Source organism: Pelodiscus sinensis, chromosome 12 (genome assembly GCF_049634645.1).
Source record: "Pelodiscus sinensis isolate JC-2024 chromosome 12, ASM4963464v1, whole genome shotgun sequence".
In the NCBI taxonomy this organism is placed as follows: Eukaryota; Metazoa; Chordata; order Testudines; family Trionychidae; genus Pelodiscus; species Pelodiscus sinensis.
The window spans coordinates 28,784,060-28,807,984 of record NC_134722.1 but is presented as its reverse complement, the minus strand read 5'-3'; the positions used below and the strand labels follow the sequence as shown (position 1 = coordinate 28,807,984).

Sequence of the window (23,925 nt, the reverse complement as noted above, 5' to 3'; positions counted from 1 at the left end):
GAGTTTTGTCGACAGATTCTGTGAAAAATAAACTTTTTTTTAACTATTAACTTGTGTTTATAACTGTGGTAGGAGGGGGGATTTCAACCTGGAGGGAGGGAGGGGGGATTTCCAACATGGAGTGAGGGAGGGGGGATTTCCAACATGGAGGGAGGGACGGAGGGAGGGAGGGCAGACAACTTAAGGGTAATGGTGGCCTCGCCTGGGCCGCAAGGCTTTGCCACCCCTTGTCCGTGGACCCTGCCGTCCTCGGGCTCGAATTGGGGCTGACAATGACTCTGCTCTAGCAGGGGGGGAAGGGGCAGGGCTGGAGGGGTGACAGGGGCTGAGGGAGAAGAAGGGGGGTCAGAGGGGGCTGAGGGGGAAGACGGGTGGTCAGAGGGGGCTGGAGATGGATGGGCAGGAGGAGTCCCCAGGGGGAGAGGACCTGGCACAGCCAGGGACTCCTGGACAGTGGCACACATTGTGCTCCACTCTGGGAGAAAGTCCTGCAGCAGGCGAGTATGCCACCGAACCTCCTCCCTCGCTCTTTCAGCCATGGTCTCTTGCATTTTGGCCATGGTCCCTTCAATTTTCTCCATGGCCTCCACATGCCTCCTCAGGAGGTCATTGTAGGTCCTCCAATGCCTGCGGGTGCTGTGGGACCGGGTGGGTGGTGGCACAGGAGTTGCTCGGCGGATAGCAGCAGCAGGTCCAGCTGTGGAGAAGAAGAGGGAGAACTGATCAGTGTTAGCAATTCACACACAAGTCCATACAACAAGGGATGGGAATGTTGTTACTGGTAGGCCACGTCTGGCCTTGCCAGCCGCCTCGGCTGCACAGGGGACCCGTTGTGGCTAGGCCAATATCCACCTCCACCCCCTAGATCCTCCTGCCCTCCACTGTGGCCATCCAGGCCAGATCAGTGTGCAGCCACAGTAGGACAGGGGCCTGCTGCACCTTGGGTCTCTCATGCCCCCCACCCACATACCCACCATCTGCCCGCCTGCTTGTACATACACAGAAAGATGCAAGCTGTCCAGGAGGGAGGACCAAAATGTGAACACTGCTCTGCATTCTCTCTGCTCCCACCTCCCCTGTGCTGTGTCTGTGGCCCTGCCTGCACTCACCTGAAGTTCCTTCTCCAGCGTCGGAGGGTGCCTGCGTCTCTGGGACAGGCTGCAGAGTCAGGGTCAGGGTGTCCTCCATCTGCTCCTCCTCCTCCACATCTTCCCTGGGGACCTCCTGCCTGCTCTGCTGCACTGGTGTGTGCAACCCTGTCTGCACGAGCACTGGTGCAGACATAGGTTCCTGGCCTCCCAGGATGCGGTCCAGTTCTTGATAGTAGGTGCAGTGCACTGGGGCTGTATCTGAAGCCGAGCTCTGCTCTCGGGCCTTCATGTATCCCTGGCGAAGTTCCTTCACTTTGGCCCGGACCTGTTGGAGTGTCCTTGGGTGGTGCCCTTTATCGGCCAGCCCCTGGGCCATGCGGCCATAGATGCTGGCATTCCTGCGCCGAGTGTGCAGGGCCTGGACTGCTTCCTCCTCCCCCCACAGTTCAAGCAGGGTCAGGACCTCTGTCCCTTTTTGTCGCCTGTGGGCACCAGGGCTGGCGCCCTCAAAGGTTCTTGGGGGCCTCGTGGCACTGGAGCTGCACACATGGCCACATGCAGGTGACGCTGGGAGAGCTCTGGGCTGACAGGCTCTCACAGTGGCCAGCTTCCTGTCACAATGCCTGCCAGGGATGTCTGTGCCTTTAAAACATGGCTACAGACAGGACCAAGAAGAGGTTTTTCCTGAAGGACTGTCCAGCAGGGGGCTTGCTTGGAGGACTTTTTCTGTCGACAAAAGAAACCCCCGCGTCCAGACTGCCCTTTTTGTCGACAGAACTCTGTCGACAAAGACGTTATGCCTCGTAAAATGAGGTTTACCAGCGTCGACAAAACTGCTGAGCTCTGTCGACGTTATGTCGACAGAACTCAGTGGTAGTGTAGACGCTGGTATAGTTTTGTCGACAAAACCCTGTAGTCTAGACACACCCTATGAGTCTATGATGCATTTGTTACATGATATATTTGTTACATAATATCTCCTTTAAAAGTGCCCAGATATGGGCAAAGAGCATCATTTATTTTTATCTACCTAACATTTATTAATATTGAGATTTATGCATCACTAATGAGGTGGCAATCTATACTTTGATACCACCAACACTTTCCACTTCTAAGCACAATGGATCTACTTGCTTTAGGGCTCAAGACCAACCTACCACTCTCTCCTCATTCATGTTATGTTCACAGAAAAGAATCTGGTGGTTTTTAGGTATTGAGAATGTTTCACTTGCTATCTGGAATCAAGAGCTAGCAAAGGAAATGAATCCATCTGAGCTTGGGTCTAAAATCCAGATGATACTAGAAATTTTTATGTCAGATTAAAACAAAGAGATGGGATTATGATGTACTAGGAAGCATCTGCCACAATTTAAATTCTCCCAAACATTCATTATACCATTTATTTCAAATCTGTAATTAGTCTTTATTGACACCCTAGGAAATGTAAGTTTTGTTCAGTAAGATAACCAGCAAAGATTATTGTGTGTTGTTAATTAATGTTATGATAATTAAGAGATAGCTAGATTCCCAAAGAACTTGGGTATATTTACACATACTGGGGTTCAGTGCTGCAGCAATCGACCCATCAGGTGTCGATTTAGCGGGTAATTGGGTAAATATCTTGTGGTTTGTAAATATTATATAAATTCTACTAGTGAAGAAACATTAAATCAATCACAGATCACTCTTCTGTTTACTCTGATACTCCACCAGAACAAGAAGTGTAAGGTGTAGACACCCAGCACAACGAAGACGTGACAGTAAATTAATCTAAGCTACATTGACTCTAGCTATGTGACTAACGTAGCTAGAGTTGCATAACTTTGGTCAACTTAGCCCTGTAGTGTAGACCAAGCCTTAGACACTGCAGATCTAACTCTTACTTGCCTAACCACCCAGTGGAATCCACAATTCAAAGTTATGGCACCTTGACTCCCATGCAACACATCTGGGGTGCAGGGGAATCCGATGCCCAAGAATGAGCTCCTCAAAAGTCAGCCAGCTGAGCAGACAGCTGGCTACACTAGCCAATATTGAACCCTACACCCTGACCTCTGAGAAAGCTCTCCTCCAATATACAGGCCTATTGCTCCATGGGATTATCAGATGTGCATCCAGTCCGTCTCCCACTGCCCCTCTCTCCAAGAAACACAAATGGGTAGGGAGAAATGGCAGCAGCTCCATTATAATTTTCAGCCCAATCCTTAAAGAATTCATCAGTGATATGGGAGACCAGTTAGGTGAGTGACCTACCCACTGGGATAAGGGATATTCTGGTGTGGGTTTCTCTCAGGGTATGTTTACACGACAACTTTTAGCAAGTAGGCTATGTTGTTACTCCTGCCAACAAAGCAGTGTTCAGATGTGCACTTGCCGTGGCAAAATTTGTCAATTACGGGGGGCTGGGTTAAGCACCCATGAATGACAGAGGTTGTGTCAACCAAGTGTGTAAACAGCCTCAGTCTGTTGAAGCTGTTCCATTGTGTAGAATTAATTAAATAGCCATAGAGTGATAGACAGAACAAATAGTTCAGTGGGCAGAGCAATCATCTGAGAGGTGGGAAACCCAAGTTCAAATGCCTTCTCTATAACAGAGGGAACTGAACCCAGATTTCACATATCTCAAGATTATAAGGGAGACTTCCTTCCTACTTTCCACTCAACCCCAACCATGCCCTAAAGTGTTCTGTGGGAATGTAGGCAGCCTCTGAACATGCCTACCAAAATAAGTCCCAGAGGTGAGAATATGGGGCAATGCTGTCGAAGTATCCTACCAGGGCTTAGAAGTGATATAAGTGCTTGGGTGCCTAGACAGAAGCAGCATAACCTAAAGGACTTACTGACAGAAATCAGGTGCCTAAGAACTTTGCGTGCCTATAGAGGTAAGCAGAAACTGAGCAAGGGTTTTGAGGATCTCAGTGGGACCTTGGACACTATGTCCAACACTAAGTCTTTTTGAGGATTTAGCCTTCAGTCGCTTTCTATTGAGAAAGCTCAGCACAAAATTATAGGGTTAATTTATTAAAAAGCTCTCATTTCAAGGTATTGCTCCTTAGGGAGAGCAGATAAGTCCAATCACTTTAAGTGTTCAATTCCTCCTTGCTTGATCCACTGTAACTAAGTACATGACAATCACCTTCACTGTGTCTTGATTTCGGCTAATTATACATGACAGAATGTAGGTCGAAGGTAAAGCTCACAAAAGCTTGATACACAGAAAAATGAGACTTTGAAGGCTGCAAAACAAACAAACAAACAAACAAAAAAAGCCACATACACACACACCCAAAAACAAACAAACAAACAAAAAACCCCACACACATGGAACTTAAGCCTTATTTTGGATGAGGGCTATGCTTTCCATTAGAAAAAGAATCAAATGGCCATTCGACAAAGTTCACTAGAAAGAACTGAATTGAGGAGATTCATTAGAAGACAGTCACAGGATCATTTTAGGACTTAAACACACAAAAAATTCACGAGTGCTTTGAAATATTCTGGAACCCATGTAATATTTATGTACCACAGTATAGTTACACAATTACCAGCCAATACAATTTGTTATCCTGGAAACTGATCGCCCTTAGGTTATGCCTGCCAACAGCTAGTTATGGGAACAGTAATAGACATACTGATCTGGGATAAATTCACTACTAATACACAGTTCAAGTAATAGATATGAAAAATGTCTAGGAGCTTAAAGGTGTAAGGGTTTGCCTGATTTCATCTGTATTCTTACATCTGCCATTTGGACTGGATTCCTGACTTCCAAGTATGTCAGAAATGTTTACATGCAAATAGTGCCACTTGCATTAGTACATTCAGAAGTGTAGGAATGAGGTTTAAAAATATGACACAATGTTTATCCCTGAAGAACATCAGAACAATTAAAATATTTGGGAAAATTTGACAAATTAGCAACTGTACACAAACAGGTGAACTCCTGTTCTCAGGTGAACTATCTCTTCTAGAATTATTTCCAAATTGAGATAACTGAGATAACTGATGAAAGTCACAAGTCAAAATGCTGAGATTTTTTTTCTTTTTTCTGTAACCTGATAAAACAATACAAAGAAATGAGGCAGTTTGGAAAGGATTCAAGAACCACTCCTCTTCTTGATGGGAAACTGCTGTGAAAGCAAATGAACTTTTGTTGAGAGAAACAAAGTTCTTGTTGACACTGCAGTATATAAAGCCACCATTTCATTTTATCCCACAATTTTCTGGCTATGAAATCTCCCCTAGCAATAGAGTAATCTTATCCAATCAGTGATCAGCATCTGTAAAGATCAGTGCATTGCCTTGGCTGTGAATCCCTTGAATATTTAAATCCATGGATTTCTGTAAAAGCTTTCAAAAAATCTTCACTTAAAACATGAAAAATTCAAATAATACTCAGATGATCCCTTCAAAGTTTACCCTTAACACCACATTTTTAGTGGTCAAAGTAAATTTGTATAATTGAGAAGATGATATACTTCTTTATTTAAAAGGCCCTTCCTGTATTTTACTAACTTCAGCAACAAGCTCCAAGGAAAGGCAGCATAAGTAATTTCTGTAAAAGTATAGACAGCATTACAAATAATTTGTTGGCCACTTGCAACTAAACACAGTCATATCAACACTAGATGAGAGATTTAAAAGGCATCATCTAAAATCAAACTCTCATATACTGTAATCTGCCCAAATTCTGTTTTGGGAGGTGGCATGGAGATTTCTGTGGGACTGAAATGAGACTATGGAGACTTCTGGAAAATGAAAATCACTTGACTAAAAAGCAAGTTCCCCTTCTCCTACCTCCCAATGTGCAAGTGCAGAGGCCAAAATTGCTTAAGTGAGCTTATCCTACCAAAGACAGATATAAATTTACATTATTACTCAGCGCTTCACTTTGCTTTCTTCTCCCCCAGCCCAAATTCCCACAGCATCTGCTGCTACCAATCAATCACTTTTTCATAATCTTTTGACACATCAATTCCATTGTTCCCTCCTCTTTACCAATCTCCTCATTTCCCTTTCTCTGCATTACCACCAATCTCTTCATCCCTGACAGGTTTATGCTCTGCACCCCCTCAGCTGGATCCCAAACAATTAACTGATTTTCCTTCTCAGTCCATGCATTCCCAGCTGCCGCCACCTCCTCCAAATCCCTTCACACACTGTCTCTCCCTTTCCAGTGAGAGGGAACTTGAGGGACAAGCTACTAGAAGCAAGCATTTTGTATCCCATTAATATCCTGTTCACTTTTATTCCTTACTGGTTCATTGTGTCCTTCTCCAGAATTAAGGAAACAAACATGGCTCTCTGCATCAATTGTTTTTCTCTCTTCTGGTACTACATGCTGACTTACGCAGTACAACAGCCACCATTTGCTGTTCAGTAAGTTCACCTGGATCCATGATGATGCAGAGAATAACTGAAGTGCAAGTAACCAAAGGAGAAACTCAAGATAGGAAGCTTACATTCAGGGATGATATTTGGATAGTATAACAGAGCAAAGTACCATATGTGGGAAGTAAGTATGAGGAACACTGGAGGCATGCCCTTAGAGTGAGAGGGCAGGGGTGACTAAGATTGGGATGGGACCATACAGTCACAAACAAAATTTTGGTAGCAAGTGGTATAATGTAAAGTGTCTGGTTTTATACCTAAAAATTCTCTTTGATTTTAATTAGGATTTGGATTTAGCTGCCGAGCCTCTGTTGAGGAGACAGGCTGCTGCTTTTTACCCAATATAAATAAATTTATAAGCTCTCAAAAAGACAATACATTATTAACTGCAGGGATCTTAGCTAACATGTAGTTACATCACAGGACTATACCAAACAGGTGTTTATTTTTTCACCTAAATAAATTAAATCTTGTTGCTTGCAGTCCAACCGAAAAAGTTCTTAGGCATAAGGAACAAACACATTCTATCAAAAATACATTTAAAAAACCACCATATCCTACACAAGATCAGTCACCAGCCATGGAATTAATCACAATGGACAAAAATACTTTAAGTGAAAAGTGAGAGTCAACGAAAGTAAAATGAAAAATGGTTACCTCCATTTCATACATAGGTGGCCCGAGGATATCTTTTAAGGCATGAAAATCAATTAATATAGGCATTTCAGGTGGCAGAGCCAGGTCAGGTGTGTCACTGATGGATTCAGTTTTTGCATCTTCTGCAACATGCTCTCTACAGTCTAAGGAAAGAAAATCTCACTTAGGGTTTTCAATAGTATTTCTTAGCTGATAACATTCTGTATTACCACAGAGGAAAACAAACACTCAGAAGATCAAGATAATTTAAAGTAGTTTATAAACAAGCCTAAAACATTTAAGTGTTTCAAAAATATCCACTTATCAGATAAGAAAATATCCAAGACAAGATTATGTGTTCTCCAATTTTACTATCAGACTTAAACATCGGAGTTATTTTAGTGGCTCAGAAGGGATAACAGTTAACTCAGAGATGATGATGGGAGAAAAGGAGTGTTGATCTACAAATGATTTCTTAAGACTAGGTTGTTTAAAATAGTAAGACATTCAAGTAATGCATCCACAGAACAAAATGCACAAAGTTTGCTTTGGGGTTTATATTTTCCCTCAGCTCTATGCACAGTATTTGTACGGTATGAGCACAGTTAATGTACCATTATACAGAAACAGTTGTGCTGCATGTGGAAACAACATAGGTATTGTTCTGGTTTTTGCTAGTATTTTGTAAATATTATCACCGTAGCATAGTCCTGCTCTTTTTTTTTTAAATGCGGCAAATGAACTGAATATTTAATTGGCAACACTCAAAACAAGTTCTACATAAAATGAAGCAACAGTACACCTGGACTAGGCCTGAACCAGATATTGTTTTGCTATATGCCTGCAATTAGCTACTATTACCTTCCTTTGGTGTTCAATCTGGTTTAAGCAATACAGTAATACATGGGTGTAGACGACTTGGGGATTCCATTAACAATACACAAACACTGAGCATAGAACAGAAACTCATCTCATTTTAAATGTAACCACTTCCATAGTTATGGTACAAAACAACTCATTAAAATGATATTCAAACACTTTGTTTAAACCCTAGCACATCCTCTGCCCAAAGAAAGTTATTGATATCCTTACCGTCAAACAAGGACTGAAGTTTGCTAGCTCCACTTCCCTCTTCCCCCCACCTCAATCCACAGATTTCATTCCTATCCTCAAGCCGTGTGTCCCATCAATCACTGATAGCTGCCAGTTGAGGTGGCAGAGAATGAGAAGTCTGCTGCTTTCAGTATGTATAAAGAAGAAAGAGGCCTGTGCCAAATGCAGATGGGTCTCATGGTGGCTCATCAGATCCTGACATGCTGGATTTCACATGATAGGCGCTCAGAGCAATATACCAACCCAGTTCAGCAATGCATGAGCTCTCAAACAGTGCTCCCATTTCTTCAGATGATCTTAGATAGCTGCTTTTGGCTTCTTAGAACTCTACACACACAACTGACTTCCCTAGTTTACATGGTGGCTAGCTGGGCACACACTGAGCAAAACTAAAGTCAATAGGAAAAACTCCAAATGATTTCAATAAGACCATGATTTAGTGCAGCTGCTTTGTCTTGCATCGTTATCTTTGCAATGGAGTACTGTACTACTAAAATGAGTGTCTCTACCTCTTTGTTGGATGTGTTGCCTCTTTCCAAGGTGTCCCCAAAACTACCAATACCATAAGGAAACTCCTACGCAAAGATAAATATTTCTATAAAGAGCCTATCTGGCCGTGATTTATGTGTTGTTTATGTATCTTACAGGGGTATGCGATCCAACTAGCCTGACCCTTAAGCCTTTTCTACATCTAAAACTTAGATCAACCTAGTCACATTACATTGCTCAAGGCTGTGCAAGATTTCCAGACTCGGGCAGCATATTTTGGCTGAGCTAACCCTCACTGTAGATGCAGCTAGATCAAAAGAATTGTTCTGTTTCCCTAGATATCATTTCTCAAAGGGGCAGATCTATTACACCAACAGAAAAGTCCCTTCTGTGACTATACGCTGCAACAATATCACTGTTGCACTTGTGTAGAGGTTCCATTTTAAACAAAATACTTGAGGGCCACAAAAGAAGATGATCCAATAGTTTGGGTACTAGCTTGAGATTCAGGCAACCTGGCTTCAATGTCCTGCTCTATCCATAGGCTTCCTGTGTGATTTTAGGCAAGTCACTCTGTCCCTCTCTGCCTTAGTTCCACATACGTAAAACAGGGATAAGAGCACTTTTCCCTTTCTGACATGGGTGAAGACAAAGAACTGCTCAGTAATGGGGGCTTTATAAAATACCTTTAACAGATAAGCATCAAAGCTTTCTTAACCCAGACTATCTGTGAATGTATAATTATTTGCACACTTGTGACCTGAAAAAGCTATCAGTGACAACTGGCAAGAGTGCTACTAGGATATCCTGACTGTAGTATGCACATTCTGTTTCACCGAAGTATGTTCTTAGTTCCTGTATTACAGCAGCATGGAAAAACAGATTTCCTGTCAAATGGGGTATGTATTCACCTGTATCTTTACTAAGTATAAGGTGGCAAGGAAGACACACCCTTATCCTGCATTTATGAAACAAACAGGCAGCCTGTTGACATTAATGAAAGTAAGATCTCAATCAGCCTTGGCTACAAGTACTGCATAAGATATTTAGGGTCAGAGAAGCTTCTTTGAACAGGTTTAGCTTGTTTAGGCTCTAGAACGTGTTATGATTTTGTTCATAGGTAACCCTTTTGTTTCCATTATCCTTACTCATTAGCATTAGAATCTTGGGGTATGTCTACACCACCCCACTAGTTCGAACTAGCGGGGTAATGTATGCATACCAAACGTGCTAATGAAGCCCGGGATTTGAATTTCCTGGGCTTCATTAGCATAAAGCCGGCTCCGCCATTTTTAAAAGCCGGCTAGTGCGAACCCCGTGCCGCGCGGCTACAGGCGGCACGGGCTAGATAGATCGGAATGGCTACGTAGTTCGAACTATCTGTACACCTCGTTCCACGAGGCGTACAGATAGTTCGAACTACGTAGTTGTTCCGAACTATCTAGCCCGTGCCGCGTGTAGCCGCGCGGCACGGGGTTCGCACTAGCCGGCTTTTAAAAATGGCGGAGCCGGCTTTATGCTAATGAAGCCCGGGAAATTCAAATCCTGGGCTTCATTAGCACGTTCGGTATGCATACATTACCCCGCTAGTTCGAACTAGCGGGGTAGTGTAGACATACCCCTTGGAGAACAAATGAATTGCTGTTTTCAATGTAACCACATCTCAGCGCCATGATAACAAGTTGCTGATCCTGAGCTGAATCTTACAAGCTTGTGTGTACAATGGTGACACAGCAGACCTGGTTATTCTGTGGCTAAGTAGTTGGATGGCACAAAGCAATGCTTCAAAAGGGTCAGTCACTGAGGTACTGTAGCCAGACAGACACCCCCCATCTCATCCATCTTATTTGCCTCTCTGAGGTTCCTGAAGCATACAGGGCAGAGAAGGAGCAATACAATCAGCATAGTCTATGCTGGCTCATCTGATCCTGAGAAGCTGAAATCATAAATATGAGGAGAGAGCAATTAAGGCAATAAGCTGACCTCGAGGCTGCGAGAACTGCCCCGGCTGGCACCCATGTTGATATGACCACATAGTCCCCTGGGAGAGGAATCTCCTACTGAGAAAAGAATCTCCAGTACTTCCAATTTAGTTCTCTCTCACAAATGTAAATTAAGTTCACAACTCCCTTGTAAGAACAGGTCTCACAAAAGACAGACCAGCACCATTTGGCATCACAGATAAGAAAGAGAAATACGTTACCCCATGGGTATAAAGATGGGTCCAGCAGCACACTCACTTTGAGTGTCAATCTACCCCTCTACCTGCTGGTGGGGTTAGGTGTTTTGACCTCCCGAGGTTTCATGGGGACGCCCACCTCATATTTTCGTCTTTCCTAGGAATTGAGGGACCAGCCCTGGCCTGACACACTGGAGTCGAGAGGCACAGAAAGGGGTAAAAATTGTACCTGGATGTGGTTCTGTGTCTTAAGTGTACACATAGACTTAGAGCTCTTTAAAGATTAAGCTGTCACTTGGTACCATTATTTCTATTCTTCTATCTTTATCTTCTTTGTAACCATTTTTAAGATCTATATTTGCTAGCAGTTAAGAAATAGAGCAATAGCCATTGTAACCATATGATTTATAAGCTTCCTTAATAAACCTGTAACTGTTTAAGCTGTAACCTGACTCCTTCAGTTGCTGTAACAGAACCAAGCACAATTTAAAAGAACTTCAGCCAGTCATAAGGGACAGGTATAGGAAGAGCTTGGGCGTTTGGATTGTGTCACTCCCAGGTGACAGATCCATTGGGGCATCTCTCTCAGTCTTTCCTAGACTGCCCGCTGCGAAGGGATCCTGTATTCTATCAGCTAAAATCTGAGATGTAATAGGCTCTACCTATAGGCCCAGGGCGTCTGTCAGCCTTCTGCGACGGGACCCCGGTCCTAGCAGTAAAGTCACGGACGTTAAACCTCTTCTCAGCACACATTCCCAACTTGCCAGGTAACATCAGGGCTGGCACTGCACAGAGGAGAGTGCTAACAGACAGGAGGCATAAACAAGTCTTCCTCTACTGAAGGCAAGAGGGTTACACAGTGACTCTCAGTCTGGGTACCCAATACCTTTGACAGATAGCTCCAACTCTCTCTTAAGACTAGTTCTGCACATATAACATTTTGCATGCTGCTGCCAGCCTGAATATGCCAAATAATGTAAACAGAGCAAGGATTTTATTTGCACTCAGCCTCCATGTATGCTGGCATACAAGTGATAGGGTACTGAAGAAGAGAATGCAAATAAGGACTCACTTGCCTGCGGCATCTGATCCAGATGCAGACGAGTGATTACCATTCCCTTTAGAGCATGATGCAACATGCTGGAAATATACAGATATTTCCATGGCAGTCTTGTCAAACATTATTATTTGGGTTTTGGAGGAGCGCCTAGGTGCCCTGCGCCCTCTAATGTAGTAGGCACTGTTTGTACTCAGATGCATAATGGTGATGGTGCTACCCAAAGAACTAAAAATAAATAATCTAGGAACAAGCTAATAAAATCTAAAAATTTACTTACAGAAGGAATGCTTTATTATGGCATGATGTACTGATTCCAAGCCTTCCCTCTCCCCGCTATACTACTTTAGGGAATCAACTTCTGCTGCTTTAAGAGAACACTACGTCACACAGCTTTCTTTTCTTTGAAGCTTCGCCCCCCAATTCAAGTGGACTGTTCTTAATTTCAGAGAGAGATTTACTTCTCTCCCAATCCAGTGGAGTTACATAATTTCTATGAATGTTAATCAAAGATGTACAGGAATAGTCCTTTCCAGACCAACACTTTCAAATATATGAATTCATCCATTTAATTAAATACTGAGAGCTGTCCTCTTTCATAAGGTATCCATGAGGAATAGTATGAGACACTAAGGGTACGTCTTCACTCGCCGCGCCAGAGATTGACCTTCTGGCATTCGATTTAGTGGGTCTAGATAAGACCCATAAATCAAATGCTGATTGCCGGTCTAGCTGGTGCCTCTACTCCTCTCAGTTGCGAAGAGTAAGAGAAGCCAACGGAAGCCTTTGCTCTAGTCAGCCTCCCACTGTGGGGATGCCACCAAGCTTGGCTTAAGGTAAGGTGATTCCAGCTATGTATTCTATGTAGCTGGAGTTATGCACCTTAAGCTGACCCTGCAGGTCTAATGTAGATCTAGCCTCTGTCTGCATTTCATAGGGCAGATTAATAACAAACTGCCTTTTTAACTCTCTGGCATGCCCTTACAAAAAACAATGCAAACACTAACAATCAAGGAAGTCTCTTGTTAAATCATTAGTAACATCCTCATTAACCTCACTTCACTTATTGACACTAAAGAAACTTAAATTCCACAATGAACTTTTTCATTTTCAACATACAACCATCAGTTCCTTTGAAACTCCTCCTCAGTCTGGGGACCCTTCAATGCTTTATATCATATGTTGGACTGGGATTTCTGCTGAAGCAGTATACAAATGAAAGCACAATGGGATAAAATAGCTATGAAAAGAATAGAAGTGATAACAGGAGAAGCAGGGCCCAAATGATACTTTTTCTGACCCAAAGCCTCTAAACAACCAACATATGTTTGCATCTATCAATTTGGTCATGGGAGGACTAAGGCTGTATCTGCTCTACGAGGTAGGGGTGGAATTCCTGGCTCACATTCACAAACTCATACTAGCTTTCATCTTCTATGAACAGTAGTGTACTATGGTAGCATAGGTAGGAAGGGAACATCTTAACCATGCTGAGTTTAAAAGTTGCCTGCAACGGGTGGGTAAGTACTTCACTGCTATCACACCCATGCTACTATTTATACTTATGCTAGCTCAATCACAGATTGTGAGGTTGTGTACACAACCTAGGAGTCATAGTCATAGCTCATAGTGTAGACATGCCCAAAGAAGCAGCTCCTGTATGCTTCTCTAGCAACTTGGCTGGAAATGACAGTGGAAGATTAGTGCTATCAACTTTAATTAACTCTGTGCCTTCAAGACATGAACAAGCTGTTAATTATTTTTTTTAGCAGATGCATAATGTTAGACTTTTTTAAATGAGACTAAATATTCAGGAAGCATAAGCACAGCCTGGTTTTGTCATAAGTCAAGATATTTTAAGTCAGATTCTCCCCCCCCCACCCTCAAGGAAAGACACGGTTTCTATATGAGTATTTCTGCCTGCTTTTTACAGTATCTAGTTCTCTGTATGCAGCTGAGGCATACACAGAAGCTTCTTGTAAACGAATTGGTAGTTAATTGCTGAGGCCATCTGCCTTATTAAAAAATAAGCTTCTGTTTTCTTCGTGCTTTAATAACCTAATTGAGTAAGCACTGTTCTATATTCTGTAACATAAGGCACTCAACATTTCCCCATCTTCTACACAATTAACTTCAACCTTGACCCTTTCTTATATAATATTAAATGTATGCTAAATGTGCCAAAGCCTAATTATAACCAACTCTAATTTTTTTTTACTCCAAAGATCATACTTTCTCATTGCAATGTCGAAACAAACAAGTGTACTGAACATGAGAAATCCACAAAATACCAAATAATCAAATTTGCATTAATTATAAGCATATGCACATGCACATGCACAACAAAGCTACCACCATAAATCATAATGCAGGTTACATGACACGCTACCTCGCTACTGTTTGCTGTGTTTTGTGGACATGTTGGTCCTAGGATATGAAAGAGAGAAAGTGCAGGAGGGAGTATGTTTTATTAGGAAAAAAAATGAGCTTTCAAGCTCCACAGAGATCTTCTTCAGTTCTGGGTAGTTAGTCTTATCTCACTGATCTACCAAAACTGTATAGAAACAATTATTTAGGAACTATTTAACATTATTAGATTCAATGAGAAATATTAACTCCAATTTTCAAAAGAATAAAGTGTGCATGTGGAATTGTGGGAGGGGAAAAAGGAGATGGAGGGATAGAATCTAATCCAGTGGTAGGCAATCTGTGGCCCACTGGGGCTCCACCTGCAACCCATGGAACCTCTGTATGTCCCTGTTCCTCCATCCCCAAAACATGCTCCTCTTGCACTGGGGCACAAGAGCCCCACACTTCCTATTTCTCCCCCTCCCAGCACTTTGGGAGCATGAATCTGCTGATTCGCGGCTGTTCAAGCGCTCGGAGGGAAGGGACGGAGTGTGAATCAGGCAATTTGTAGTGCTTACAAAGTGCTGGGAGGGAGGGGAAGGAAGAGGAAGCGTGAGGCCCCAGTGCACAACGGGTACATGGGGCAGAAGATCAGACAGGGGGTTCTTGGGCTGCAGGTAGAACCCCTTAGGGCTGTGTGGCCAACTGAGATGCAGAAAGGCCACTCATGCGGCCCACTCACTACTATTGGTTGCCCATCACTGATCTGTTTAAGTGAAAGGAATACTACAGAGAAGTAACTTTTCTTAAGCGTACCTGTTTCAAGGACGAAGGGCTAAAATTTTTCTCTCTATTACACCAATACAATAAAGACCTAGCAATTCCTGTGATATGAGTGGTGTTACAACTTCAGACTTCCTCTGGAGTAAGAGCAGAATGTGGATCATAATCTATTTCTTCTAAAGCAATCTTCATCCAGTGAGTGACATCTGGAATAGGGATGTAATAGTATAGTCGATTAACCGATAAGCAAAAGCTTATAGGTTAATGCTATAGACCAGCGGTTCCCAATCTTTTTGATACTGGGGACCAGTAAATCTATTCATGAGCTTTTGGAGGACCGGTAACATTTATTTGCATGTTCATTAAGCAAATGATGAATACACAAATAAGTTGTTTCTGGTCCTCCCAAAGACCCCAGTGCCAACTTTAGCAAAGCTTTTGACACGCACCGTGACAGCAACAAATACTTGGGCAGAACGCGCTTTGCCCCTCCGCTCTCCACAGCAGCGTGTGCCGACCGAGCAGCCGGAGCCTGTGCAGTCCCAGACTCCCAGCCCCTCCCCCACGTACAGGAAAGCAGCAGGGGAACAAAGTCCCCAGCGCGCGATGGACCCGCATTTTAGGTACCGTGCCAGCCGTTGGGGCGGGGGGAGAGCAGCCTGCACACCTCTGGGACCTGGCACACAGCTGCAGAACTGCCCCCGACTCCACAGGAAGCCCGCGCTGGCCCTCCTTGTCCAGCAGGTTGTTCCGCCCCCTCCTCTTGGGTCCAATCCCGGCTGCTTTATTGGCTAGGGCTGGGAATTCTGCATCGGTGCGCACGGCGCCCAGCCTTCTCCCTGGATCTTAGTGCCTGCCAGATCTAGCCCTGACGCCCAGGTGCATGGTCGGCAGAGATGCTGCTGCCATGGGCTCTTTGCCAAGAATTTCTCTGAGGACTGGTATTTATTTATTTTATAGGGAATGCTACCGGGCCATGGACCACACTTTGGGAAACGCTGCTATAGACTACATGCATTTCCCCCTCCCCCAATCCCTTGCCAGTAAAATTTTTAGCAAGCTGGCCAGCAGCCTGGCTCAGTCCCGGCTTGCACTGGGTTCAGAACCTACCCCTGCTGTGGCACTGCATTTAAAGAGTATTCGGAGCCAGGAGGGCAGGCAGCCCGACCCAGTTCCAGCTTGTGCTGGGTCTAGGAGCATGGACCCCTCCCCCTCAAACAGAGGCTGCCTGGGGGCTACAGAATAGTCAACTAACTGATAAGAATTCATGAGGTTAATCAACTATTCAATTAACCAATATTTAACATCCCTAATCTGGACCCAACAGTCAGCCTAAGTTATCTAATGCATAATTTTCTTTTCTCCAGCATTTTACTGTAAAGCTTAACTACATATTCAGCTGTCATTCCATAAATGTAAGGGTTTTTTTCTTTCAAGGGCCTAATCCTGAAACTCACACAATTACTACTCCATCTTGCAAACACATGTTCAACTTTTGCAGGATCAGGCCGTAGGTATTTCTCAAAAGGTTATGGGTCAAATCAATTTAGGGTGGATGTTGATAAAAAGAAGAGCATACCCAAAGTGGAAAATGACTTATTGGGAATGTCTAGCTCATTATAGTCTCTATTCAGACCTATTCTGATGGTGTCAAATTTGCATATGAATTCCAGCTCAGAAGCTTCAGACTGTAGCCTGTTCTGAAGTTTTTTTGCTTGAGGATGGCAACTTTCAAGTCCGCAACTGCATGTCTAAGGAGGTTAAGATGTTATCCCACTGGTTTTTGTATGCTACCATTATTGAAGTCTGATTCATGTCCATTTATTCTGTTGCATAGAGACAGTCTGGTTTGTCCAACATACATGGTAGAGAGGCATTGCTGGCACATGATGGCCTATATTAAATTAGAAGATGTGCAGGTGAACCAGACTTTGATAGTATGGCTGATGTGGTTAGGTCCTATCATGATGTCACTAGGGGAGATGTATGGATAGAGTTGGCAATAGGATTTGTGGCAGAGACTGGTTCCTGGGTTAGTGTTTCTGTTGTGAGGTGTATGGTTGGGGGTGAATATGTGTTTCAGGTTGGGGGGCTGTCTATAGGTGAGAACTAGCCTGCTTCTCAAGGTCTGTGAGATCAAGGAATCGTCATCTTGGATAGGCTGTAGATCTCTGATGATATGTACAAGAGGTTTTAGCTGGGGGCTGTAGAAAATGGCCAGTGGCATTCTGTTGCTTTCTGTATTGGGTATGTCATATAGTAGGTGACTTCTGGGTACCCTCCTGGCTTTGTCAATCCGTTTCTTCATACTTTGTGCTCTTATCCACATCCACCCTGACTGAATCAACTCTGATGTAACACTTCGATCTCTGTATCCTTACTATCTGTTACTTTTCCTCCCCCACTTCATGCATCTGATGAAGTGAGTTGCAACTCAGCAAAGCTTATGCCATAACAAAATTGTTAGTATTTAAGGTGCCACTGGACTCCATGCTGGTTTTGCTGAAACAGACTAACATGGCTGTAACCTGTAAAGCCTGAGCTTACGTTTATTTTCTATGTAACTTGCATAGTTTTGCTGTTCCCTTACTATTTCATCGTTGAATCTGTGGTTTTTCTATTAAACTTTTTGTTTATTTGTATCTGAAGCAGGTGGCGTGTCAATGCCAAAGTGAGCTGATAACTGGGTGGCTGGCTCCATACCCTCCAGAGTGATGAACCAGAGGGGAATGGTCTGAGTATCTGGTAGTTAAGAACTCAGGGAGGACATATTTGGTGAGATGTGGGACTGACAGAGATGTCGGTGTCATCCTGCAAAGAATAAGTAGGCTAGTGAGAACCAAGGTTAAACCTTTTGCCTATGAGAAGGCTTTTGGTGTCAGGGAACTGAACCACAAAGGCCCCCAACATTACAGAGCAACTACTGACAGAATTCGTCATTGGTCTGGGTGAAGCCCAAAACATCAGAGAAGCCTTGAAAAATAATGAAACATTTTTTCATTTATCCACCATTTACGTGAGTCCTTCTAAAATGTATGATAACTTTCAATTTAATGAAAAATTTTAAAGACATGCCATGTATATACACAGAACTATTCTATTTGAAAAAAGTTTTCAAACTGGAACAAAGTTAAGAGACACAAAATATTTTGCTTCTGATTACCTGTAGCTCTCTTTTTGTTAGTGTAGATAGAAGTGTACATAAAAGTGTTCTTTCAGTGTAGGATGAAGCAGATGGCAAACTATGTAGTTATGGGGGTAAAGTCTTGAGTGTCAGCCAGCACTGAATTTGGCTTATAATCAATTTTCTGACATTACATATTATTTCTGTGGAAATTTTTATGATCTCATGGGAGCACAGGAAATGGCAAGTTAAAAGAGAAGACTGGATAAGCACAAGTATTGGATAAGAAAAAAATAGCAAGGAAAATTCTGAAAAACAGATTTAAATGGATTTACACAGAAATAGCATGTAACAGACTTTTTCAATTAGTCAAATCCCTTTATATGCTTCTTTCTTTACTAGTCTTTATATGCTAGTTAGTAGGATATTTCTACAAGAAAAAGTCTTAAGAGCTTACTGAACCGCATATTACTAACCTGATTTTTTCCTGGTCTCAGAAAAGTCTCCACTTTCAATATGGAATGGCCACCTGAAAATTTATATTGCATGAAAAAACCCTTGGCATATAGTATCTATATGTATTTTCTCCTACCCTCTTATGTTCTCCGTTATGCATAATGTCCAACATTCTCTATGGCTTTTGGTGATTAGCATAAAGGTTACTGTATTGTGGAAAAACGTTCAGGCTTGCTAGGAACTTTGAAAGTTACCCAGCACTATCTAGACCGTTTCTCCCTCTCTCTCTCCCCCCCTCCCCCACTATTTGTCTATTTTAAGTGTCCTTTTAGTGTTATTTATTTATATATATATAACCAATATGTTACCAATACTCCCACAGTCAAACAGAAAAACAATCTCTCAACTATATTCTACATCTTGACAGCACAAGCCAGAATACATTTTGTAATTCACATTTAAAACATTCTGAGGACATAACATGCTTTTGCCTCAGTACCGAATAAAAAATATTTGTGTGGTTATTATTGGTACTTCTTACCCACGGGATAGTAATTCTGAACCAAAAATAAATGGTGAGAAGACATGAAAACTCTTACAAGCCTATGAATAAGCACCTGATTTTAATATTTACTACTGTAAATATTAGAGATATTTTAAGAAAGATGCATTTTTAATAGAGAGGCCCTGTGGTTTCATGAATAAAGCAGTTGGCTAGGATTCCAGATAACCAAGTTCTATTTCCAGCTCACCTTGGACAAGTCCTTTCACTTATCTATGCCTCAGTTTTCCATTTGTAAAATGAGGATAATTGTACTTACCTCCATTGTATATAACTTTGAGGTTGACATATGAAACTTGTTATACAAGAGCACAGTATTATTATGTGTGATATAAGTTATGATGCTACTTAGCAATCTAGGAAGAAAGTAGAAATTCTTCCTTCAGAGAAAAGAAAAGTGGCAAAGAGAGAAAGCCACAAGGCACCCACTGAAGGTCTACTTTTGTGTGTTTTTCTACGAAATCCCAATTGGAAAGATGGCATTCAACACAGAGACAAAACACCTGCTCTCAAAGTTTTATCATCCTGTCCTACGGCACAGTCACAAGCGAACAGCATGTATGCCTCCTCTCACAAAGTAAAAAATAGAAAACAGTTTTAAATATAAAGAGAGGATCCAGTCAGAACAAAATATTAAAGTCTTTACACCCTCTAGTCCAGTTGGAGAGGAAAAATAGCCATAATGCCTATGGCTAGCAAATAGCTGCATCAACACCACCAGTGTCAATGGAAAACTAAATAGCAAATAAGCCTCAAAATGAGGTAAAAGTTTCAAGCAGTTTGAGTTAATCATACGTTTCAACTACTGTAAGAGCAGTATTCTCTCCCAGCCTCTCCAGAGCCTGCATTCACTTACAGAATGCTTTTTTCTGTGCAATCTGCTCTGACAATTTCCATCATGTTGATTTGCCTAAAAGCTTAGGGCTGGAATCCAAGAAGCAAAGAAGTTCTATGAACCAAACGAAATTAACACACAATACTCTGCAGATAATACTCTACAGGCTTGTAATGTGCCTATGTCTGTCTGCAAGCCGTCTGTCTGCAAGTCTGTTTGTTCAAGAACTCCTCCTAAACGGTAAGAGCTAGGGTAATCAAATTTGGTCTGCAGCTTCCAATTAACTTAATTTACAGCAAGGTCGGTGTTTAGTTGTCTGTCCCACCCCTGAGCCCATGTCTCCTCGCCTTAGCCTGACTCCCAGGGAGAAGTCAGTAGATACCTCCAACTCTTGCCTTGAGCCCCTCAATCTCTCCCCTGAACTCCCACTCCTCCCAATGTCCTTCCCTGATTCCTGCCCCCTCACCTCCTGCCCTGAGCCATTCCTCACCCCTCAACTCTCACTCCCACATTCCTCACATATCTTTTCCATTACTCAGCCTCAATTTATCTAGATATAATCTCTTTTTAGTGTCAAAGTAGATGGGCAGGCATTGAGGATTTTTTAAAATAGTGAAAAAATATTGATAGTACTGTTAATATGAATGTTGAAATGCTATAAAAACTGATTTGTTTTTCTCTCTCGAAAAAGATATGATAATCACAGACTGTTTTAGGTTCCCAGCTATTCCACAGCTACAACTTGTATCTAGTATCAAACTTCCATCTGTGGTTATTGCTTTTGGTCCTAATTAGTCTGTCTGCTATCATAATTGACAAAACAAAAATTGGCTAAGAAAGTTGTTTGGAGAAAAGCGGACTGTGCAGCAAGATGTCAGGTAGTGGATGCGCACAGGACTGGCAGCAAGCTAATGTTCATTTCCAAAGCCCGAGAAAAGTGCTAGCATAAAAGTGTACTGGGAGCTAATTTATGCACAAGTGGTTTCCAAGCTCTCAACAATTCTTCTATTGAGTATTTGTATAGTCATCTCTAAAATTATCAGGTTCACCACAGAAACAATGACTATATAGATCAGCATTTCTTAAAGTGTGTTGTGTGCCATGAGGCAGTTGGAGGTGAGCCGCGGAGAAAAGAAGTCAAAATAGCTGCCCTTAAAAGAGCAATGCCTGCTCTCCTGATAAAAAGGCAAACGGTTTGGATATTTTTGCTTAACTTCTCCCCCCCCCGCCTCCTTTTTTGTTTGTTTTTCTCAACAACTTTCCCTGGGGGCTTTTTTTGGGGGGGGGGTGTCAACAACTTTTCCCTTGGGAATAGCCGCCATTAAAGGGGCAAGCCTCCTTTCCCCTCCCTCCCCCTCAACAAACAAATCCTTGGTGTTCCCCATAAAAAAAATTATTGTTTGGTATTCCTCGGTATTAAAAAGTTTAAGAAACACTGGTATAGATAATTTCAAATGCCAAATTAAATAACTCAAATCTGATTTATTCTCATATTCTTCATGCCCATTTTCCATGACAGACCAATTTACACATTTCTTTAAATAAAAAAGGGATTTTACAAGGCACGAATAATGAGGAAGTTTACAAGAAAGTTATTTTTCCATTATTTATAAAATGCACATTATTCTTAAGATGCAAAACCCCTATTATACCACATCTGGAATAGAGATGTTAGTGTATAGTTATGTAAATGATTAACCAAGAAGCCTTAGTTTGTTTAATTGTAACGACTACATGTACTCCCCCCCATCTTGCTGTCTCTGTATCAGAGGCAGCAAGGTGGGGTAGGCAGGAGCTGGTGTCCGTGGGGACATTGCACCTCCCCCCTCATGCTGCAGCCTCTGACAGAGGTAGCTGTGTGGGGCTTAAGGCAGATCCATTCAGCTGGTGCCCGTGGAGAGCCAGCGTTTAATTTAACTTCCCATGAGCACCAGATCCCATGAGCCAGCTTTTAATTTAACTTCCCATGAGCGCCTGATCCTCCTTACTGCCTCCCACAGAAGAAGGGGGGAAGGCAGGAGCGAGGGCTTCATGGAGCAGCTGCCCCTCCCCACACTGCTGCTTCTATGTCAGAGGCAGCAGCCTCAGCGCAGGGATAGCAAGTTCACCAGATATGTGGACCCTGGCCGTAGCTGGGCTGGGTGGGCAGGTTGGGCTGTGACCAGAGTGGCCTGGGTGGGCCAGCAGAACCCTGGTCCAAACCCCGGCTGGAACAGTAAACTCCAGCCCCAGCTGCATTGGAGCTGCCTGGATGGGACTCCAGCCTGGAGCCTCGGCTGCTCTGAATGGCCTGGGTGGGCCGGCAGGATCCCACCTCAGCTGCCCTGGAGTGGCCAGACAGGAGCACAGCCCTGGCTGCTGGCTGCCAACTGTTAACCAATTAAACAGTAATAATATAATCATTTAACCAGTTAACAATTTTCATGGTTATTTACCTCTGGAGTAGTGAATCATGCCTCTAGAACTGGAGAGACTTCTCAAATGAAGACACCTGTGCAAATCTATTTTATGTTAAAGTACAGAAAACAAACACAAACCTTCTTCAGTCACTTCAGAGCGATCTGGCTTTGTCTCCTTGTGCTGTCCTTCTGCCACTTTCACAGCCACTGCTCTGCAAATGGCGCCAAATTTCCGATCCAAAGAGCGGACTCCAGCCTCTCTAGTGTATCTGCCAGAGAGACAATATTTCACTCTGGATTTAAGTCGATAAGCAGAGTACCATCAACACTTGTTTCACTTACCAACACATCAACGCTTCCCTCTTCCCCCCAAATTCCTACTGCTCTACAGATACATTATCAATGGTACCTTTTCATTTGTTTCCAGTTTAAAAGATTTCTCTGAAGAGGCTTCAACATCCCTAATCTGAAGAGGGAAAAAGATAAAGGAACACCTGTGTCCTGGCACCTTCTCAGAAAAATTTGCAGTAATACTAGGCGAGGTTCCCTCTAATCTTTTCCATCCTTGTGCAGATTCTTCTCATCCATATGTGGAATAATTTTTTATATGAACAGTGTTATATAATCAGCTGGATGGCATGTGAATCTCTCCTGAGTGTGAAAGGGATGTGTTGAGGCCTACCCAGAATATGTCAAATGAGCACCAGTTTAATTGTAAGTGGAAAGGAAAGGCAGCATTGTCAGATACAGGATACACAAATAAAAACAAAATTTGATTGGTTGACCAACAATAACCCCACTTTTAGGGAAGTAAGTAACTCAGACAGCAGTATGCAACAAAGTGCTGATCACCCCAAATCAGGCATGTCCAAAGTCCGGCCCGCGGGCCAATTGCGGCCCGTGTTCCGGTTTAATACGGCCCCACAGGTAATTTGGCAATATCTATCTTTTATGGCCCCCAACGAATCCATATGTATTGAGATGAATACATTGTAAAATCTCAGTTAATGTCAGTTGGTCTAAATCAGTTATAAATATATTTGGACACAACATGTATACTTGGTGTTATGTTCCTGTTCATATTTTTTTAACTTAAAAGTTGACAGACAGCCTTTATTACCAATAATATGTAATGTACTTTACAATGTTCCTGACATATATTTCAGCTTCCTGAATTTTTTTTTCATCTGGCCTTCAGATATGAAAGGCAGAGTGATTTAACACCTGTTTAGATTTGTCATCCATGTGACGAAATGAAAAGTATTCTGTTTGCAATAAACTTTGCATAAAATAGTTAATTTGCATTTAATTATAATGGTTCAAAGAATGTCAGGCAAAATGGTCGGCCCTCACGCATGTTCACTTCATCAAATCTGGCCCTCTTTGAAAAAAGTTTGGACACCCCTGCCCCAAATGGAGCAGACGAAAGTTTTTTGTAAGGGCAGAATGAGACAACAAAAA

At 42.6% G+C, this 23,925-nt stretch overlaps 2 protein-coding genes across 3 annotated transcripts in view; both read right to left on the bottom strand.

Moving 5' to 3' along the window:
- The window catches only part of LONP2 (lon peptidase 2, peroxisomal), a 94,690-nt gene that overhangs the window by 19,579 nt on the left and 51,186 nt on the right, over window positions 1–23,925 (bottom strand). For both annotated transcript variants that reach the window (XM_075940219.1, XM_006121177.4), the window contains exons 11-12: window positions 22,603–22,733; window positions 7,140–7,282 (exon numbers count right to left, since the gene is read on the bottom strand). In XM_075940219.1, the coding sequence (XP_075796334.1) occupies window positions 7,140–7,282; window positions 22,603–22,733 (274 nt within the window). The remainder of the gene's footprint in view (window positions 1–7,139; window positions 7,283–22,602; window positions 22,734–23,925) is intronic.
- On the bottom strand, window positions 8–7,125 carry LOC142831079 (uncharacterized). Its single transcript, XM_075940220.1, has 2 exons — window positions 1,110–7,125; window positions 8–697 (listed from the first exon to the last, which is right to left on the bottom strand). The coding sequence occupies exons 1-2, from the start codon at window positions 1,465–1,467 to the stop codon at window positions 84–86; spliced, it is 972 nt and encodes a 323-aa protein (XP_075796335.1). The 5' UTR covers window positions 1,468–7,125; the 3' UTR covers window positions 8–83.

Bases quoted from the DNA above. Each gene is read 5' to 3' on its own strand.
- LOC142831079 (XM_075940220.1), bottom strand. From the start codon at position 1,467: ATGGCCCAGGGGCTGGCCGATAAAGGGCACCACCCAAGGACACTCCAA. The intron at 698-1,109 runs GTGAGTGCAGGC...TCTTCTCCACAG, and splicing joins CGCTGGAGAAGGAACTTCAG to CTGGACCTGCTGCTGCTATC.